The sequence below is a fragment of the Telmatherina bonti genome, assembly GCF_933228915.1.
Source record: "Telmatherina bonti genome assembly, chromosome: 5".
In the NCBI taxonomy this organism is placed as follows: Eukaryota; Metazoa; Chordata; class Actinopteri; order Atheriniformes; family Telmatherinidae; genus Telmatherina; species Telmatherina bonti.
Genome location: NC_136623.1, coordinates 15,640,567 through 15,661,649, shown reverse-complemented (window position 1 = coordinate 15,661,649; position 21,083 = coordinate 15,640,567). Strand labels below are relative to the sequence as shown.

The following is a 21,083-nucleotide window of genomic DNA, read 5'->3' as shown; positions in this document are numbered from 1 at the left end:
TTTGAGTGGATAAATAAGATTAGTCACTCATCTCTGTTCAGCTCACTTAAAAAGAAAAGATTTTCTTTAGTATTCTAAGGAGCAGCCAGCAGAAAACAGAAATCAGCCTAACGCACAGCTGTGACAAGCATCTGCTCAACCATTGATTCATGAGTAATTAAGGCAAATTTATCTCAGTCAATATCACAGCACTTCATAATTTAGTCTTGTGTATAAAAAAACCCCACTAGCATCCAACTTAATGTGACATTGCTATCTGTTGTAATATCGTCCTCACCATATGCATTATGTTAGTATTGTTGGATGCTGGTTTTGACTTCATCTGTTGCAGTAAAAGCTACATGCTGAACAGTCGATGTGAGTCTCCCTCTCTTCTTTCACTTTCATATCCACGACAGTTAATCTATATCACTCTATTTATTTTCTATATCCATTTCATCTTGTCCAGGGTTGCAAGGCAGCCATCCCAGTAGCCACAAAGTGAGAGGCACAGTGCACACTGAAGTTCAAGCTAAAACACAGGCACAAGCAACTGGTTACAGTTCATTCAAAACTATCAGCTAACCCTGAAATGTGTTAGGCTAAAATCCACAGTTCACTGGATGCCACAATGGCATTTTGATCAATTAAAGTGAATTGCTTCCCATGTAGGTGCTCAATTTTTGGCTTCCCAGGTCAGGACATGGTGATGAAGTATGGTTTGATTGTGAATAAAATATTTACATAGATGTACATAAAATCACATAACATGCCATATCTTTTTGCATTGGATTACAGGAAATCAGACAAAAGTGTGCTAGTGCTTAATGGAAATACAACAATAGTTTGGGTTCATTCAAATTTTTTTATTCATGATATGAAAAAGTATCTAATGTAATACAGCGACAGTGGCGAAAGACATATTACGCCTATGACAAACCTCTTAATTCCCTTCTGAAACATCCATAAGACATTCATGACCCATTAACACTTGAGTCCCACACTAGCATTTTATTCAGCATAAGACTGTTTGATTTCTCTCATCTATTGTTTTTAATGTATTAATGTTTTCATTTTTTATTGGTTTTTTTTATTGTTTTATCTTGTATCCTTTTACTGCTTATTCAGATTTCACTCTGCACTTTATCTAAACATTTACATCTATGTTCAGTAATTTATTGCAGCTGGCACTGTGTTAAAGTGCTTTATAAATAAAGTTGAATTGAGTTGAGTTGAATAGATAGTAATCTAGTAATTTGGAGATAAAATCAACATCAGCATCAAAGAGGCTACTGCTGACACAATATCTACAATATCTTAACTCTGTTAATGCTTGAAGGTAAAGATCAAAGTCTCATCCACATTAATAGCATCCTGCTTCCATGTTTAAAAACTGGACCACACAGACATCAGTGAGCCTCAGATATATATGACCCTTTCACTGGTTTATGAGTAGCAATTCCATGGACCAGTCCGAAATAATATGAACCCCTGTAACTGAAAAACCACCAAGGCACTAAACATCTAGAGATGCTCAGACCCAATCACCTTACCATAACATTCATCCTTTAGTTATTTATGCTTGTTTATTTTTCCTTTGTCAAGACTTTAGAACTTATTTTGCATGTTTTATTCTGTAACAGGTGCCACATTGTATCTTTGGCAGACATGAACCATGTGGAGGTTTTGAAGACCCACTGATGGACAGCAGTTTTCAGACATTTTTGTATTTGAGATGTAGAACTAGTTCCTATCTCTAGCATTCAGATACTTCCCGTGAGTTACTGTAGCATTGCCTTTGCTCTTTTTTTTTCTTGTTCAGTTGCAAGGTATGAGCGGTTAGCAAAATGACTGATTCCTCTCCCTTAAAAGATCACTCCTTTCATTTATCAAATTAAACTACAGTATGTTCTGTCCAGATGAAATAAAATAGAGTCAACTGCAGTCTATCCTTTTAGAGATTTATATTTGACTGTGATGACAAGGCCGGGAAATCCAAATCTCTTCACGGTCTACACTCATTTTCGTTTAGTTTAAAAACTGTATAATGTGTAATTGAAATGAATGATTACATTACTGTATGGTTTTAAAATCAGATTTCTGTGGTACAATTTTTAGGACGAGAAAACCATGTTTGCTTTTAGTTGATGGATATGAAGACTGTCTTTATATCTTTTTCTGACATTTTCTGTTTTGCACAGTCAATATATGGTCATAAACCTATCATTAGTCATCATTTAAGCCTCCTAACGCTCCTAAAACCTTCTGCTCTGCAGTCTACCCTGGAAGTATTACATCGTCCATAACTGCCCTTGGCTTTCAGGCTATGACAGAAATTATGACCTTAATAAAGTTGACTTTGCAATATTTGAATGCATAAGCATTTTATAACTGATACAAAAGACCGTCTGGCTCTGTTTTAGGGCTCCCCTGGACCGTCTCTTGGCAGTAAGTGGTTGTCCTCGTGACTTAATGGTCAGTCAAAGTGATTCAAAATGCCTCAAGGATGAACGCAAGCTACACATAACAGCTGGTATAATAATGCAAGTCTTGCATAAGCATTTTAGTCAGTTTACATTTCACCTATCATCCCTGTATTTCTTTCTCGTCATAAGCCATTACTGCATCACTTGCTGTCATTAAGATGAAGGGATGTGCTGGTTTCAGGTTCCTGGCTCTGTTTATCTCTTGGCGACTGAGTGAGAACACAAACAGCCTGCACCGATGCTCAAATGTCATGATAAATTCTTTAGGAGAATAAGTGTAACAGGGTGTGTTTATCCAGTAGTCCTTCTCATAGTAATACAGTTGATTAATGTCTCAACCTCAAAACAAGGAAAAGTGATCTCCAAGAATTGTTGTTTATGGCCCCCTGTTGGATAAGAAGGAAATGTAGTCTGTTCATGTGTATGACTTTTATTGTATATTCAGATGTGTATTAATTAGGATGTTGCTTGACTTTTTGTACTTAAAAAAAAAAAAAAAAAATCTCAGTCTCATTATCTTACCTCATGTGGATAAAAAAAAGTTTTCACTTTTATCCTGAGCTCGGAGTTGCCTTGATAGAAACATGTGCTACCTATAAACCTATAAATCCACTTTGGCTGAATAAAACATTTCAAATAAATAAGTTGTTTTTAAAGAGCTAGAACAGAGTTTAGAGAAATCAACATACAGACACAAGAGCAAAATTAACTATAAAAAGAAAATTAACAGTTATTTTTACATTTCCCTTCCTGCTTTAGATAAACAATTTTTTAAAAATATATATTATTTTATATTTCATTTTTATTGTATTCCATCTTTTTTATTTAAAGTTTACATACATACAAAGTTTTTCTAAAGCGCAGGTCAAATAAAAATATATACTTAAAACAGCTGATCACATATAGAAGTTAATCTCTATTTGTCTCACAATGTGCCATAAAATTTAAGGAACATTCATTTGCACAAATTTACTTTCTTCACTGTATATTCAAGCATATTTTTCGGGATGAAGGAATAGTTTACATTAAATTAGGGAAAATATGCAAATCTGCCGTTAACAGCACGCAGATAAAGTCCACCGCAGGTTTTTCATCTCTCAGTGAAAATGTGGTCTGAGGGGTGGGGCCTCTTATGCCCTCTGGCTATACTGGGGTTTGGATGCAAACATCACGGCTTTGTAACTACTTGCTTGAGTTGGATGCGGTTCGAGCTTTTAAGTGGATTTAAAAGGCGCACCTCGCAGGATATTGAGTGCAAACCGAACTTAAAGAGGACGAAGAAAAAGTCAGAGTGACCTCTCTCAACGGAATAAAAGATCTATACATCTTTTTATTCACTGCACATCGACTGAGTTTGAAGCCTTTTGCACATTTTCTCTCTGGTGCATCCTCTAGATAGAAGCGCAGGGAGGGAGTTGCGTAATTGCGGCAGATCATAAAAAATCAAATGATTCAATAAAAGATGAGAAGTGAAGGGTTGCATGGGGGTATCCTGTAGGAGGAGTTTTTTTTTTTTTTTTTTTTTTTTTTTTTTTTAGGACCAGACAACTAACGGATTTTCCCTTATAAAAAAGGAAAGTGAGCACCGAGCTTTCAATGAGCGGCTTCAATAAGAAACTCGGATGTACAGGTGAGTGGATTCAAGATGAATTTACATTTTTCACATTGACAGTTTTTCTTATGAGAGATGCAAAATATTTTAAGTAAAATACTTAGAACTCTGTCATTTGTCTACGGCCATTATTGTTATTATTAGTAGAATTATTAGTAGAATTTGTATTAGCATTAGTAGTAATATTATTATTATTATCGTTTTATTTTCTCTCTCTTTATATATGTTTAAGAATATCTCTGACTTACTTTTCTGTATGAAAAACTAGAATGTAATTGGAGACAACCAAATACAGTTTTAGGATGAGAAATCAAATCAAGGATTTCAAGAACTGTAAAAGTTTTTATTTTTTATTTATTTATTTATTTATTTTTTGGTAAAATAAATCTATTTTAATTGTACAAACATAGCACAGCTCCATGCCATCCTCTGGAGCAGAATTAATGTCAGGGAAGTTTTTTAGAAAAGCAGGAGGGATATTGTAAATATTGGAGATCCAGGGGACAGGTGGAATTTGCATTCTCTTAGAATAACAATGTGATGAAACTTTCTGTAATTCAGCATGGTATACCAGACCATCAGTTCTCATGTAGCTTAGATGAAACCTTAAATAAATACACTGAAATATAATAAAAACACAACAAAAATAATGTATGTTGTGTTAGCTTGATTGGAGTAACATGGGGATTTATTTCCCTGTGCTTAGTGATGTTGCAATTTCTGCACACATGACCTCTCATTCCCTGAACTTCTTTAGCCATGACAGAGGAAGTGAACAACAAAACAGAAGCCTCTGTGGGCGTTGCTGGTGCAAGGAATGATACTTCAAAGAATTAGATTCAACGTGTTTTGACTTATGATACGAAACCATAAAAATATGCAGCATGTTGAATAATAACTAAAGTTTAAGTTAGCTTTTGCCAATAAATCTTATGTCTTACACATAAAGTCTGGACTTAAACAAATACTTCATTAAATTTAGCATGATTTGCAGTAATCATTTGGCTTGAATAACCCACTAACAGTAGTTGCTTTTTTTAAAGCATTGCTTTTTTTTTTTTTTTTTGCTATATATTGGTAATTTATAATGTAATCTTGCCTTTGATGTATAATCTTGAGGTTAGTGGTTCAGTAATTGTATAATTCCTATGCAAGGAAACCTTCATTGTGACTTAAATTGTTCATTTTCTCTGCACTTTGTTTCTTAATCTTTTGAGTTATTGCAAATGTACTGATTATTTCTTTTGCCGCAACCATTTAATGAAGTCTTAATATATTTATCAGTTATATAAATATCGTTCGGCCTTTACATATACCCCGTAGGTTAAGTTACAAGCATGAAGTTCATCAACAAGTATGTGCAACTCTGAGTTCAGGGTTGTGGCACCTTCTCGAGTTCAATTAATTCCCCAAGTGGGAGCTCCTTTTCAGGATCTGAATAATTGATAAATCAAACTTAGGAGTTACAAAGGAGGCAATTTAATCTCTTGATTATTTGATGAGCTGATCTTAATTTCACTGGACCCAGCTGAATGAGGCTCATTGGTGAGGAAAGACACAGTTTAATGGATGAGGGAGCACACACAGAGAACTTTAAAAACTCATGGCTACCCCAGGTAGATTGTGAAACGATGACTGTTGTCGATGTAGCGTCTTTAATAAAAACCTGGTATTGCTAGATAGAGCAAAACAGGCAATAACTTTCTTCTGAATGGTGCACTGTGCAATCTTTTCTTATCTCTATAGCTTGTGAGAGAATATATGGATTGGCTGAGGTGGGCTTTTTTTGGGGTAGCATGGAGCTGTGGGAGTTTTAGGTTATGAAAGAAACTTTGGCAGATGTCTCGAGTTACTCAGCAGTGGAAAGGTTCAGCTTAGACTGATCCAGAGACTTTGCTTGTGCCGTAATTAAATAAGCATTTGTTAAAGAAACAAACAGGTGATATAGAAGGCTGGTTGTGCCACTCTTTGGGTTTTTCTTGTAAATGTGAGTTTGGAAGAGAGGTGTCGGCAAGTCATCAAGTGTTAAGAGGCAAAGAGATTTTCACGTTCTGATCAGATCTTTATTTGAAAAAGGATGCAAGCGGCCCTGACTGATGTTTGATTTGCAAAACTTGTATAAAAAAGAAGTTTTTATTCTATCGTCTGTTTAGAATTTAATAATTCAACATTGTCAACGTATTACCTCTTTCTCTCTCTTTCCTGTTTTCTTTCTTTCTATTTTCCTCTGGCAACAATTAATCCCCTCATAATAGAAATCAGACTGTGGCCCCACCCGCAACTCTGCATTATTATAAATATATATATTCAATAGATGGATGTGCAATGTCAAGTCATACTTAAATTAAAGTTTTAATTAATGCTGCATTGTGAGGCGCAATCTTATTTTGCAAGGATCTCATGTTTATGTTCTCAGACCAATTATCCTCCATCCTACTTTGAAAATTGAGCAAAAATTCACACTAAAGTTTTAACTAATTACGTTGTCTGAGGAACAGTTCATTATTTATGCCAGTGATGAAGAGTTTCAATAAAATAGCAGAAATAAATGAAGAAAATTTTAAAATGTGTAAGATCATATCTTGTTTTTGGTATCAAGTATTGCACGCATGCTAGATATTTATGTTTGCAGTGTTGTGGTTCAGTCCAGTAAAGAGGAATGTGTTGAAATAAGAAATTATATTGTCCCATTTGATTTATTCTCTGGCACAGAATGTGATGTTGCACGGTGGAATGTTTAGAAACACCAAATGGCATTGTCCTTAGTGTGATTCAGAGCTCCATCCAACTCAACGTCCAAATATGGTCCTATTTTCTTTATTGAGCTGCGAGGGAGGACCTCCCATTGTTCAGATGCTAACATGTTCTGTGTGTCCTCTTCACACAGGAGCTGTAAATACAGGCAACTTGTGACACTATCTTAAAAAGATCTGTGCACCAAATATAACAAAAGCCTTAAGTTTGAGCCTGTGTAACATTTCCCAGAGACATCACAGTATTTCCAAAGAAAGAACAACCTCGATTAGTCATCTAGGACCCAAATCTGCATGAACTTAAAGTGTTTTGTGGTATTTGGTTTCCTTATTGTGTGATGGATCATTTAATTAAGCCAGTCATGGTTCAGATTACAGAGGCTGCGGTTGTTAAAGGACTTAGTACCACAGTAAAAGCAGTTTAGGCGAAATTACATCTCTTTGTTACATCTGGTTAGAATTTAATATATCTGGTTGAATGTGTTGACAGCACAATAGTATCTTATTACCACTGGAACAACTATATTAAATCAGGAGTTTAATATTTTAGAAAAAAAAAATCCAAATTATTGTCTTTTTCTGTTGTTGTCAACAATTAGATATGAAGAATGATATTACTGAAAGTCTGCTGGTTAATTGGACTTTGCAGAAAGACGGGGGTGTAAACCTACATGTGAGGATTTATTAGGAGGAAGCTTGTGGCTTTTCTTTTCTTTCCAAGGTGTTAGGCGAGCAGGACAACACCTGGCCAATAAGCAGCCAGCAAAGTTTCAGCTTGTCATTTTAACAAGACTGTTGTGCAGTGATTAAACAGAAATTATTAATGCTAACGAGTGAGCTGTAGCAGTACAAAGAGACCTTGACTACTTATATCTAGAAAAGCTGTTTCCTTTTTCCAAGTCTAAACATGAAAGTAAACATGCCCATTTCTCAAAAAGCCAAAATCTTTTGTCTTCTGGATTTTTTTTCCAGGTCCTGGTTCAAGCAAACGTGCAGTCGTACTTGGACATAAACCTGCTTCCATCTTTTGTCAACTTGCAGACCTTCCTTTTACCACTTCAGTCTTTACCGCGACTTGTCTTTTAGAGCTAAGGCCCCCGCTGACAACAAAACTACTTCCAGCAGCAGGTTCTCTGCTTGCTTTCCACTTCTCGCTGAGCTTCATGGGTTGACCCACAAGAACTTCAACACGCCTCCTCTTTATCCTCAGCTCAACCCCATGACCCTCCGCCCCCTCACCCTTATCCTACTGCCCCGGTCTGTTTACTCTGTCTTCTTGTGCCACCACCAGCGAGATGGCTCATTGTGCCCAAGGCGTGTTTGGATGTGCAATTATAGCATCACACTCCACTTTTCAGACTTGTGGATATATCAGCAAGTAGACTGAAAGATACAGAAGGACTGTTGGGTGGGGGGGGGGGGCGGGAGGGACAGAAAGACAGAGCACACGCAGTGCTGAAGGAGAGAAGAGGGATCATCCGCTCCAGCAGCAGAGGGATTCACCTGTCCCACAGAGGAAGGTGGACCCCCTCTACATGATCCATCTGGTTGCAGAGGGGGACCTTGCATAGCCTGGAAGGCAACAGAGACTATGCAGCTGGGACTGGTGGCGCTGGCAATGATCATTCTCAGCTCCATGGGTCACAGCGATGTTCTCAAGCTCTCCAAAGCAAGAAGGCAAAGACGGGGTGAGTTCTCACTTTGTCATGTTTATGCTCTTTATTTCTTCCATTGCAGCAATGCTGCCTCTCATTTCCGTGGTCTGAGTCACTGTGGTGGATGTCTTATAAACATTTAACAAGCAGAGAAAAGATAACATTTTGTTTATTTTCCTATCATTCTTATTTGCTTTTCCTAGGCGGTTTAACTCAGGTTTAGAGTTTCCCCCGAACTACTCATCTTTCTTCCTCTTTTTAAGATAATGCCTCTCTTGGTTTATGTAAAACCTTTATGGGTATTAGAATTGTTTATGGAGGGTTTTTTGATGGATTCCCTCTCAAAGCCATTGGTCTTTCTGTGTCTGGTTGTGTAGGCGCATAACTGAGTACCTGACAGTTCTAAGCGCTGACTTGGATCGTGCTACTGATATTGTTGTAAGCATTTTTCTGACCTCACGCAACCACAAAGACAGCGCTCAGTTCAACTCTAGTATATCTCTGGCCTCAGAGCCTCAGTGCTTAGTGTTTCTGTCAGCTTTGAAATAATTCTTCCTTTACACACAAGGAGCTTTTAGCCAATGCCAAGCTCGCCCCAACCTCTTGGAGTCGGAATTCATATAATACCATGACTGGCCACAGTAACAGATGTGGTGCTGAAACAATCACGCATATGTGGAAAAAGCTATAGAATTCGATTCCTTTTCTTTTTTACAACGTATAGTACACACATAGATATGTACAATGATGCTGTCAGTTAGTCTTGTGGCTCTCTAATGAAGACAGAAGAATTAGGTTGACTAACCATATACACATGAATCCCCTCTACAATGTTACAGTCAGCTGAAGCTTGTGCTCTCCAGATATGGAGGATGTTTGTAATTTACACGTCTGATTTACAGCTTTTACATCTTTAATGTGATCAGATTCGTTTTTCGTCAGTCGTAACCCCTGGTGGGCAAATAACCGAGGACAGAGTGTCTAGTTTTCTTCCCTGATGGCTTTGTGCGTTCCTTCTCAGAATGGATTCAGCTCCACAAATCAGACTGTTTCATATCTCAGGAGAGTAGACACGTCGGTACTTCGGCTTTAAACAGCACAAACTCTTCACAAAAAAACCATCACTAATAGTCATTATTGCTTTTGTCATCATTTGTGATAGTAAAAACAGAAGTTGACAGATTAATGCTGGGTACCACAACTTAGACATGTAGCTAACTGTTCATGGAAAATCCATTTTAATGATTTTCATTTCTAACTTATCTCTGAGAGGCAGGACAGGTGATTGATTCCTGTTTAAATGCAAGAAGGCGACAGTGCACTAGACTCTAAATCCACTAAAACAACTGCTGTTTTGTCTCAGAATGATTCTTAGAGAGAAAGATGTGCACTTTAACACTTTCCCAAGAAATTAGTTAGAGTACTCCATGTGTGTGCTTTGTCTTTGCTTGTTTGGAAAATAAGGAAATTGTATTTATGTCTGAGTCTGGGATGCAGAAAGGGAAGTGTAAATGGATCTGTAGTTCATTTTATATTAGAGGACATTAAGAACAGGTTTGTACCTCAGTTTTGTTAAATCCAAACTCAGCTTGGCACATGCTGGTTTTAGTCGTCTGATTCAGAGTAACTTTTGGTTGAGTGTCTACCACAATTATCCCAGTTTTTTTCCCACATGAAAATATTTAAGGAGCTCCAGCAAGATGTTTGAAAGATAAAATGCTTGCATTATTATGGCCATTAATCCAGATGGGAGGAGAATGATGCAGTCAACTGATCTCATCGGTAGAACGTGGACGTATAACCAATTTTATTTCCTCTTAAAAATTCATGAGCACCTGGGAAGTATTTCTTTTTTTTTATGATGGTACACCCTTTTTTTCTGTTACCTACCTCATTGTGGCTGTTCCCTTCTTTCTGTTTACTTTCTGTTTCCACAGTTAGCACTGAAGGGCCACCATCTTGCCCGAAGGGCTGTGACCGATGCTCTGAGTACAATGGGTGTATTAAATGTAAGCCCAAACTCTTCATCTTCCTGGAGCGCAATGATATCCGTCAGATAGGGGTTTGCCTTGCCTCCTGTCCCATGGGATATTTCGGCATGAGGAACCCAGAAGGCAATAACCGATGCACCCGTAAGTTTTACTTTGTGTTACTGAGTCCTAAAAGCAGCATGGCAGGTGGTATTGGCACATCACCAGTTGATACATAAGCCTCCAAATACATGATGGCTTCAGCCAGCTCATTCTGCTATAAAGCTCTCCCAGCTTTTCTTCATCACTGTTTTGAGTGAATAGAGAGATTTCTCCTTGATTAGCGTTCACGATTTGCTGCAGAGTTTATTTTCCTATGTGATTTTGAGGTACTTTGTCATACATAACAGTAGAGCCTATTTAGCCTGACTGAATAAGATATTCTCTGTTATCACTGAATGTTTGCTAACAAGGGGGGAAAAAAGATAATAAAGCATAAATATAAGTAACCTCCCGATGATTGTACATTCACTTTTTTGCTTGTTACTTAATACTGTAAAAAGCCAAAAAATGTTAAATGCAGTGAATTAGTTACTAAACTAGGCATGTAAGCAAGAAATGTAAGTAAGAGTTACCTTGTTTGCAAGGCGAGCAAACGGGGGAACCACGCTCTCGGTACTTAACAAACCTTTTTATTTGTTTTTTCTGGTGGCACTGGTCCTGTGCCTTTCAGGGAGAAGTGCCAACAACTTAATCTGTTGTCTGTTTTCCCTTATGTGTGGGGAGCAGACCAAAATCTCAACAAAAACATTTCTAATGCATTGTTGTTTGTCTGCTTTTTAAAAGACGTCTGTGTTTTTGATTTGGCCCTTATGCACGGGGTTCATGTCAGGCCACAATCCATGTTTGTTGTGTCTTAACATTCACACGTAGCATATTTTCTGATTAAAGTTTACTTGATACTCACCTCATATGGTTTTCAAATACATACTTTACAAAGCTTCTTTAAATGTGCATGTTGGTTTATATTTTCTTCATCACATTAAATGATTAGGATTTTTTCAAGTTTAGACATTTGAAAAGAACCCTCATAGAGCACAGAACAAAAAGTCTTCATTAAATGTAAGCAGCAAATGATACAATAATGAGATTTTCTTTCATTCACTGTTTTAAAATGGGTTTGTTTGTAATGTTTTTGCAATGAATCAATAAAACAATTTTAACAGTATTTATTTATATTTGCAACAAATTTAGCTTTATCTCTAATCTTCATTTTCAACATTCAGTCATGATCTTAGCTTGTTGCAAAAATGACCAAATTTCTCTCTGAAGTCCTCAGTGGCTAACTGTAGTTGTTATCCAATCATTTTTCTTAATACATGTCCTCCCAGAATGACTTGTTAGCAGCATTTGTCTTAAATTATAGGATTACGAAATTTAATGCTGTCACATTTAGCTGTCAGAGGCTTAAAAATTGTTCTCTTTTTTTTTTTAACAGGAGGCAAGAACATTAGGAACCCACTGGGGGATTTGGTACTAAATCCTCTAATATCTTGGCATCAGACCAGTTGAGGAATAAATATATTTTTAAGTTGGGGGCATATAAATGTTTCAAACTGAGATCTGAATACATTTCTCATAGTAAAATACAAAATGTATAAATAACTACTTCTGTTGAGTTATGTGAATAGGGAAGTGATTTTAGTGATGAAGGTTACATTTTGGGGGGTGTTTAAAGATATGTGCTGTGGAGTTTATCATCAACGATTAATTGCATGTGTGATGAAGTTAAGAAATTTTTAACAAATTGGAAGTGTGAATAAATCCATTCTTGACAAATCCACAAAATCCTGGCTGTACTCGTGCACACTGGCTGTCCAAAAGAACGAAGTCCACGCTCCATGTGTTTATAAAAGACGACTGTGAGTCCCTTCTAAATAAACCCGGTGTTATTTAAGCGCTAATAAATCTCTTAGAGGAAATACAAGTTAAGCTCCTCTGTCCTCAGTATCAAGAACATTTAAGAGAGTGAATATTCCATAACAAGAATGTGTATTTTTCTGTTTGTGTCAGTACTTTTCCATACCGACCCCCCTCCCCCCCTCCCAAAAAAAAGAAAGAAAAAAAGTGGCTTTTAAAACATCACAATGCAGACTAAAAATGTTGAAAAAAAAACAAACTGATTTTTCTCTTCATGTCTCCTTTCTGTTTTTCAGAATGTAAAATAGAGAATTGTGAAGCATGTTTCAATCGCAATTTTTGCACAAAATGTAAGGAGGGGTTGTATTCACACAGTGGCCGATGTTACGTCAGCTGCCCTCCCGGCCAGCACACTGCCAATGAGACCATGGAGTGTGTCGGTGAGTGATCTTTAACCTTTAACTTGAAACATCCTAAGTGTAGAAATACAGCCTTATGCATTCAATTCTTTGAGCAGCAAAGAAGACAGCTTATAGTTGAGAAAAGTTACAGAATGTCTCTGGCTTTTTCTTTCTCATGCATTTCTTCTTCTGTCACTCTTAGAAACAATGTCATTAATAGTAAAACCCTAACATGGCCTGATGCCTTTGACATTTTGGCATTGCATGCTGTTTTTTTAAACTGACTGTTCATCAACATTTGTCTTATGCACAGTATAATTTATGGCAAAACATTTTTAATTTATGAGTTACTGCGTAAATTGTCCTGCTGTAAATCTATAAAATTAAAGAAAAAAAAAAAAAAAAAAGCAAAGCGCAGAAAATAATAGGTTCCACATCTGTAAATAACTTAAGCTTGCGATCCTGGGTTAAACCTGATGAGAGTGTATGAAGCAGACTCTAAAATTACATTATGGAGCAAATATTGGAATATAAAACTTTGAAGCATTCCCTCATCACCTCATTCATCTGCATATTTCTTTTGTCCCAGGTCAGCATGCTTCAGAGTGTGAACTCGGAGAGTGGAGCCAGTGGAGTTCCTGTATGAAGAAGAACAAAACATGTGGATTTAAGAAAGGCTCCCAGTCCCGGGTTCGTGTACCCCTTATGCAGATACACAGTCTGGATACCTCCCCTGCCTTTGTACCCTCACAGACCTGTGCTCCAGAGACTCAGAGAAGGAAGTGTGTTGTTACAAAGACGCCATGTGTGAGAGGTAAAACAAACACACATCAAGGAATTCAGAGGAAATATTTCATTTAAAAAAAAAAAAAAAAAACAAAAAAAAAAAACAGTTTTAAGCTCTTTAGTTAAATGCATGAACTTGGATGAGTGGACAATATGCTGCGTGTGTTATGTGAAATGCCTCTGACCTTAATATGATGACTGATAAACCCATTACTCAATATTCAAAGACCTGCATCCCCAAATGATTGTCTATGACCTGCAGAGTGTTGATTGCATTTGGTTTGGCAGATCTCTTGACGTTAACAATAAACTTCATCTGCCAGTCAAGCAGATGAAGGGCGGACATTACGCACTGCAAAGATGGAATGGGATCAGAGTTAAAAAGAACCAGTGAAGCGCAGCGTTTACATGGCAATGACATGTTTGCTTGGGCTCTTTTCATCCACACAGCAGCTTGCTCTCCAGTCATTCTCACCACTCAGTGGCTATTATCAACTTTCACAACAGTTTGTTAGTCACTCTTGGCCTCTTTTGCAGCTGAAGGCATTAAATGACAAATCTGGCGTAACGGTGCAGGGCAAGTTGAATGAATAGTGCAGCAAAAACAGCAATATTCCTGGTTTTTGGCTTTCAAATATTCCATCCTTAGTGGTGAGGCAAAGGAATAAAAACATTTATTAGCAGTGGTGCCCAGATGATAAGCCTTACAAAACACAGAAAAACTGGAGGAGCTGTTTAAATCTCTTTAATTCATATGATTAGTTTTCTTGAACTAATAGGATTACGGCTAATTAAAAGCCATTAGCAAATTACTTTTGTCTTTAAATGCCCTCACTTGTCAGTCTCTTTTGCAGAATATGCCAGTTTTCACAAGAACTAGAAATATAAAAATCTTTACAAGGTCCATGGGACCATTAAAGGAGAAGTATTTTAAGTCTTAATTGAACAGTGGCACGCTTAGGCGCTTACGGCCACAGCAATGCACAGCACGCAACGTGCTGGCAACAGTGCAGATGTTTCAACATGTAACAGATGATATGCTCTGATATACTATGTGAGTAAACATGGTGAAGGTTTGGATATTCTGTTACCATTCTCTAAACTTGGAAAGTTCCTTTAGGGTTCTGAGTCTAAACAATAGAACATGATCTGATGTACCCATACAGATCTGTGGTCGTGTCTGAAAGAAAGGGAGCTTGTACTTGTTCAGTGAGGAGGCACTTTACTGGACTGGCTGCGATAGCACAATTTGAGAAATGAGAAACAAATTTACTCTTGCTGACGTTTGAATCCTGGAAAATCTGTCTAATGTGGGTTCAAAAGTATGATTAACAGTGAAATATTATAAACTGTGCGCTCTAAACTGTGTGCAAAAGTAGCTCATACATATATATATCTATATATATCCACCACCGCTTAGTCCACCACTTAGTCCAATATGTTTATATATATATGTATATATATATATATATATATATATATATATATATATATATATATATATATATATATATATGTATATATATATATATATATATATATCTTTACACATTGGCACATGAAGCAAAGATTACCTGAAAGCATCATCTTTGTATGGGCTATGGCAGTTTTGTGACTTGTGTAGTAACTGTTTCCTGATGTTTAGGAGCTTTTGCTGCTAAATACTTAAATGTGTCTGAGAATAAAGTGCAGATTGCTGCCAAAATGCACAGGAACTCATTCTCCTCTGTGACGTAATTCATGGGTGATGGTACCTTGACTCCAGTGAGCAAGTTCATATGGGTAAGAGAGCACAGCTGTGGATTCATCTGTGGGAGCTGGCTGGCAGGCGGGCTGTATAAAACACAGGGGGCAGACCTTGTATAACATTAGTGATTTAGTGGTCTGCAGATCTCATGCTTTTGTGTTGATTTGGCTGCAAATTTCACCCCCTCCTTTTTCCTGAAGCTCCGCAAATAGGTCTCACGCGAAAACAGAATTTTCTGGATGTGTTATTGTATTTGTCAAGCAAAACTGTTTAGCTTGGATGGAGCGGAGGTGCAATCAGGCCTGTCATAAAGTGATGGAGTCCCCCTCTCTTGGCTCCATCAGTGATTTGTTAGAAGAGTAATTAGGTCCTTACACAGTAAGTACATCAGCTCAAATGCTTTACTATGTGTTTGAGTACTCTTCACTCAGGCTTCACTCTCGCTCATCGTGCCTCGTTGATTTAACTGTTAATGCTCCATATTAAGTGGGTGTTGACATGCTTGCTTGCCATAAAAGCTCAGAAATTTGGTGACAAAAGACATTAAAGATGATCATACTGGAAATTATCCCGTAGATTTTTGGCCAATTTAACAAATTAGTGGTCAGTGATACTGCTGTGATTTTAACACCAATTAAAGGGTGTGTTACTGTGCACTACTGTTTGGGATCAAGCTTTATATATATACCTGCTTGAATGACAAATGACTACACTACCATTCAGCAAACATGGTGGTGCCATCAGGTCCCGTTTTGTCAGCTGAGTGGTAAACACCGTCCTGCTCTTGGCACATGTTCACTCGCTTTTAGGTTGTGCAGACACTCTGTGCTTAGCAAGCATCCTCCAGTTTAGCTATGTTCCACAAAATACAACATTTCTCACCGCAACTTTAACACCAGCTATCTAAAACTATACATAATGTCCACTTTCACTTTATTACAGCTCCTCGTGTTGTTACAGACCATTAATAGGCCCTTGACAATGTTTAACTCGCCGTGGCTGGAGTGATTTCAAGGTGATTCATTAGACCGAAAATGGTCACTTCACTGTTCTCGGTGCTGTTAAAATCTGTATGTGCTGCAATTCACACTAAGCAGCAGATGTGAACATTTCCCTTTCTGAACAGAAATGTTTGGGGAAAAAAAACCCAAAAATGTGATGGATGTTTGTATTTAGAGGGCAATTATACTCTTAAAATGTGTGACAGGCGTGAATCTGAACACAAGAGCACATGCAGAGTGGAGAACAGGGACGGTCTGAGAGTGTGTCAAGTGGGAAAGGAGAATGAGCAGCTGTTGAAACAGAAATTAAACAGACTAAGGGTCCACAGCCAGAATGGCCTCATGTGCTTTGAGTACAGCAGTGCTTTGAGCTGAATGCTAATGATGGCCTGCTAGTATGTTTTAGAAATTCCAACTTGCTGTTTTTAAAGGCAGACTAGGTTACAGTTGTTGGTTACTGTTTGCAAACATGACAGGCTTGGCTCTCAACAAGGGAGAATGAGGAGCTGCAGCAGCCCAACACATTCTTATCCCCAACTCTTCAAATGCTCAGGCAAGAGCTCAGGCCACAGCATCCAGAACACTGGATTTTTGCCTTCATGTTTGCATTATTGTTTTTTAAAATCAGAAATATCTGAATTGTGGGGTACTCTTACTTATATTGGTGTTGTTGCTGGTCTTTTTAACTTTCCACGTGGAAAATAAAGAAGTCAAAGTGTGTTAATTTTTATAAGTTGGTTGTTGTTGGACCTACTGGCTGGAGCTTACTTACTGACAGAGTCTGGCTGCGGACCTCCACTGTGGGGTCTGTTCAGGTACAGGCTCCACTCTCAGGCCACCTCCACCTCCACCACTAATGTTCCTTCCACCACCCCTCCCTTACCCAATGTGATTATACGAAGAAGAAAGTTTGCCAAGCGCCAGTAAAACAGCAGACGACAACAAAAGAGACTAAGACAAAGATAAACACTTGATGTTGTACACAAACACAAACACAACCTCATTATGTTACTGTGATAGTTTTATTATAAAAACGTAAAACATATCACGTTATGACATGTAAAGTTTCAAGTTCTTATGATAAAACTATGACATTATAATGTAATAAGGTTCTTTTTTTAATTTCTGTAATGCTGAGTACAATAAAAACTAAACTGCAATAAGCAGAACGTCACAATGGTAACTAAAATAAAATAAAAGAAAGCATAAATAAAAATAAAAAGGAAAATGTAACTATTGTGTCGTCATTAAAAACATTAAAAACTAGGGTAGGGTATTTAATGCGCATTTTATGATGAATCAATCACAGAAACATTAACACGTAGAAAAATAACGCCTTTAATTGCAGAACATTTGTCAGTGCATAATTTCCTGGTACACCGACTACACTGATGCACACGGAACCTCCGCTCTTACTTAGCAACATTGACACTATATTTAGCAATGTTTTAGACCCTTCAATGAGTCTATTTAAAGACAAAGTAATCATTAAAAAGTATAGCATCCTTGTCTAATGGTACTGTGTACGCTTGATATTTGGTATTCTTGTATTTTTCTCTTCCCAGTTAGCAGCAACTGGTGAAGTCCCCTCCCTCCATTCGTCCAAACATAACAAAATGTTGTACTTTGGGTGCAAGAATACCAGGCACATGGGCAACTAAATATGACTGCATTTGCTGTAGCTAACACTTATGTAGGGGATGCATTTTGCTGACCTGGAAGCACAGTCTTACATCGCTGGGCAAGGTTTAAATCCTGGCCTCAGGCCCTTTACAGCAGGTCACCCAAAGATTACAAATAACGTATTAATTTTACTGACTCAAGTTTAATCAGTAACCAATAAAGAAGAGTTGGGTTTTGAGAGATTTGAGTCACTGAATCCGTTACACCAAACAAACAGAAACCCACATAAAATGCAGCTGTTCCAAATCCGTTTGATTCATATCATCCAGCTAAACCCACTGACGTGAAACAGGAAAATAATGCATTTTGTAGAAGGGGAAAAATAGTCAAAGATCAAAATTTCTCATAGGGGAAATGTGTTCCCTTTCCCTCTCTCAAACTCACACATGATTAAGTTAAATATAATTGCAACCAAACAGAATTACAGTGAATGATCATTTAATACTGTAACATTAGGCAGCAAACAAAAAGAAGCAAGCCAAGCACTGTAGCTACAGTTTATCTTAAGAACAAACAGTAGAGGAACTGACTAAATAAGGTTTTCTTTATGTTCCTATTGTCTATGTAAAACTTGTACAGTGGATTTCTTTCCCCAGTGTCACCGAGACTATCAGAACAGAGCAGTTGTGCAGTGGGATATGACAACTGTAAACTCTGAACTGGATGTCTTTTATTTTTACATATCATTGGTAGCTTAAAGCATGGAGGGAAATAGTGATGGTCTGCAAAGGTAATGAGGAACTGAGTGAATAAAAGAAACACAAACTCTCTTGCTTTATTTATACAACTGCAGTTACAGTGACATTTGCACAGTTCTGATATGTATTTAGCTGCCCCAGCTAGCTAGCTAGCAGTAGTTGGGACAAGTTAGTTAAGGTGGCTATGGAGAAGGAAACTCAAGATTTACAAGTCTGTACAGAAAGTTTTGAGGACTAAACATTTTGTTCATGTCTCACACATACCTTAAAGCACTTTAAATTGTCTTGTACATGGAATGTGCAATCCAAATAAACTCGCATTGCCTCACAAATGCTAATACCAAGCAATGAGAAGATAGAAGCCATTTGTCTACTTCACTGTTATGTCAAAAGTACGTTATCATAATGTCATGTCATGATTTAATAATACTTATATATATATATATATATATATATATATATATATGTATATATGTGTATATATATATATGTATATATGTATATATATATATACATATATATATGTATATATATATACATATATATATATATGTATATATGTGTGTATATATATATATATATATATATATATATATATATATATATATATATATATATATATATATATATATATATTTCTTTTATACAAGGACATCTGCTCTAACTACACAATTTCTGATTTGCAATTTGTTGGTTGTGTCTCGTTCTTGGGATGCTACTGTCTATCAGCACTGCCAAAGTTTGTAGTATGATCATCTTTATGAATAATTCTGGATTTATGCTTGTTTCTACTTATTTCTCTCTTTCTATCAACACTCCATGTTTTGCTTTATTAAGCCAAGCTGGAGCACTTCTGCACAGCATCAGCTGATAATAAATGCCAAAACGTTTTTTTTCTGTAGCAGTTGTATGAAAAGTTAATCTTGATTCCTTTGCATTCTTTTTTCAGACAAAAAGAAGGAGGACAGACAGGATGATACCAAGAGGAGGGAGAGGGAGAACACACGTGGGCGAGCAAGAGAAGGCAAGGATGGTAGAGGTGGGGGAGGAGGAGGTGGAGGAGGGGGGAAGCGGAGAAAAGGCAGGACAACCACCACCCCCAGCATCACAACCAGCTCTGTCACCTAAATGCAAAGGTCTGCTAGGTGAGGCTGAGAGCAACAAGCAGAGCCACCGCCTCAGCCAGCGGCACCAGCCACAGATAGTGTTGAAAGAATGGATTATTGCTGCTACGCTGCATTGTAGAAGATGCAAAGAAAACTGGAGGACTGCTGCAACACAAGATGTTTTGTGAATGGGTGACCATACCTGGAGACTTATCTGAAAAACTTCCTGATTTTCAGTTGATATCACTGCTGGATAGCGAAGCCACATAGAAGACTGTGTTGGGATTTGTTTTGTGTCATGAACTGGCTCTACAGTATGTCACTTTTGAATTAAGAACAGTGTTTGGTTTCAAAATCAGAAAGCATAGCTTGAAACTATATTTTGAATAGTCTCTGGAAGTCTAATTAGGTCGATGATGTGTTTCATTCCAGTCAGTTTTGATCACAATCTGTAGCTCGTTTGTTTTTATATTTGTGAAAGGTGGCAGATGGAAGTTCTCAACAAACACATTGCGTGATGTAAAGACATTTTATACTTTTATTCTTTACCAGGAAATTAAAAAAACCTAATGAAAAAAAAAAAAAAAAAAAAAAAAAAAGGCATTTGGGCTTGCTGATTCTTTAAAACATTATTTTAATGATTAAATCTGATATAAAAACAAGCTAAAGAGAGCAGAGTTGGATTTCTGGTAGCATAACCCAGATGGTTTTTTAAAAAAAATATTTTTACTAAACTTGCCATTTGATTGTTTTGTGTTTGTTTTGAATGAAATGTTGTTTGTGCAAAAAAAAAAAAAAAAAAAAAAAGTCTGCACCGAAATGAATATTTGCATGACAAAATGCATGTGTGTGCAAATGCATTTAATGTGTGAGTTTGTCTCTAACTGAAATTTTGCGTACTTTATATGCATTTCTGCATGGATTCCAGTTGTTGTTGTTTGTACATGCGTGTTGACCTTTGCACATTGAGCATGTGTTCATACTGGTCTCATAGACTGAAAGAAAAAAGGTCTGGAAAACAAGAGGAAGGACATGTAAATGCACAGTGATATATCAAATATGCAGTAAATACAAGCCACTAATAATTACAAAAGCCATCATGTTGTCAGCTGCTAAATAGTTATGTTTGAGACAAGATCTGAAGATTTTGCACAACTACAGTGTTTCCTGCCTTTCATATTTTACAGCAACCATTGCATTTTACAATCGTAGTTCCCAAAAGCTGGCTTCATGACCCTTCTCCCTGCATATTAAGGGGAAAGGTTTTTCATTTTTTTTTAAGTGCT

General features: G+C 37.1%; 1 protein-coding gene across 1 annotated transcript; it reads left to right on the top strand.

Annotated features, from left to right (window-relative positions):
- Positions 1 to 8,421: 8,421 nt before the first annotated feature.
- On the top strand, positions 8,422 to 19,989 carry rspo1 (R-spondin 1; the record flags this gene model as incomplete). The annotated part of the gene is made up of 5 exons (XM_079240899.1): positions 8,422 to 8,518; positions 10,423 to 10,617; positions 12,672 to 12,815; positions 13,366 to 13,590; positions 19,641 to 19,989. The coding sequence occupies 5 exons, from the start codon at positions 8,422 to 8,424 to the stop codon at positions 19,817 to 19,819; spliced, it is 840 nt and encodes a 279-aa protein (XP_079097025.1). The 3' UTR covers positions 19,820 to 19,989.
- Between the last annotated feature and the right edge of the window lie 1,094 nt (positions 19,990 to 21,083).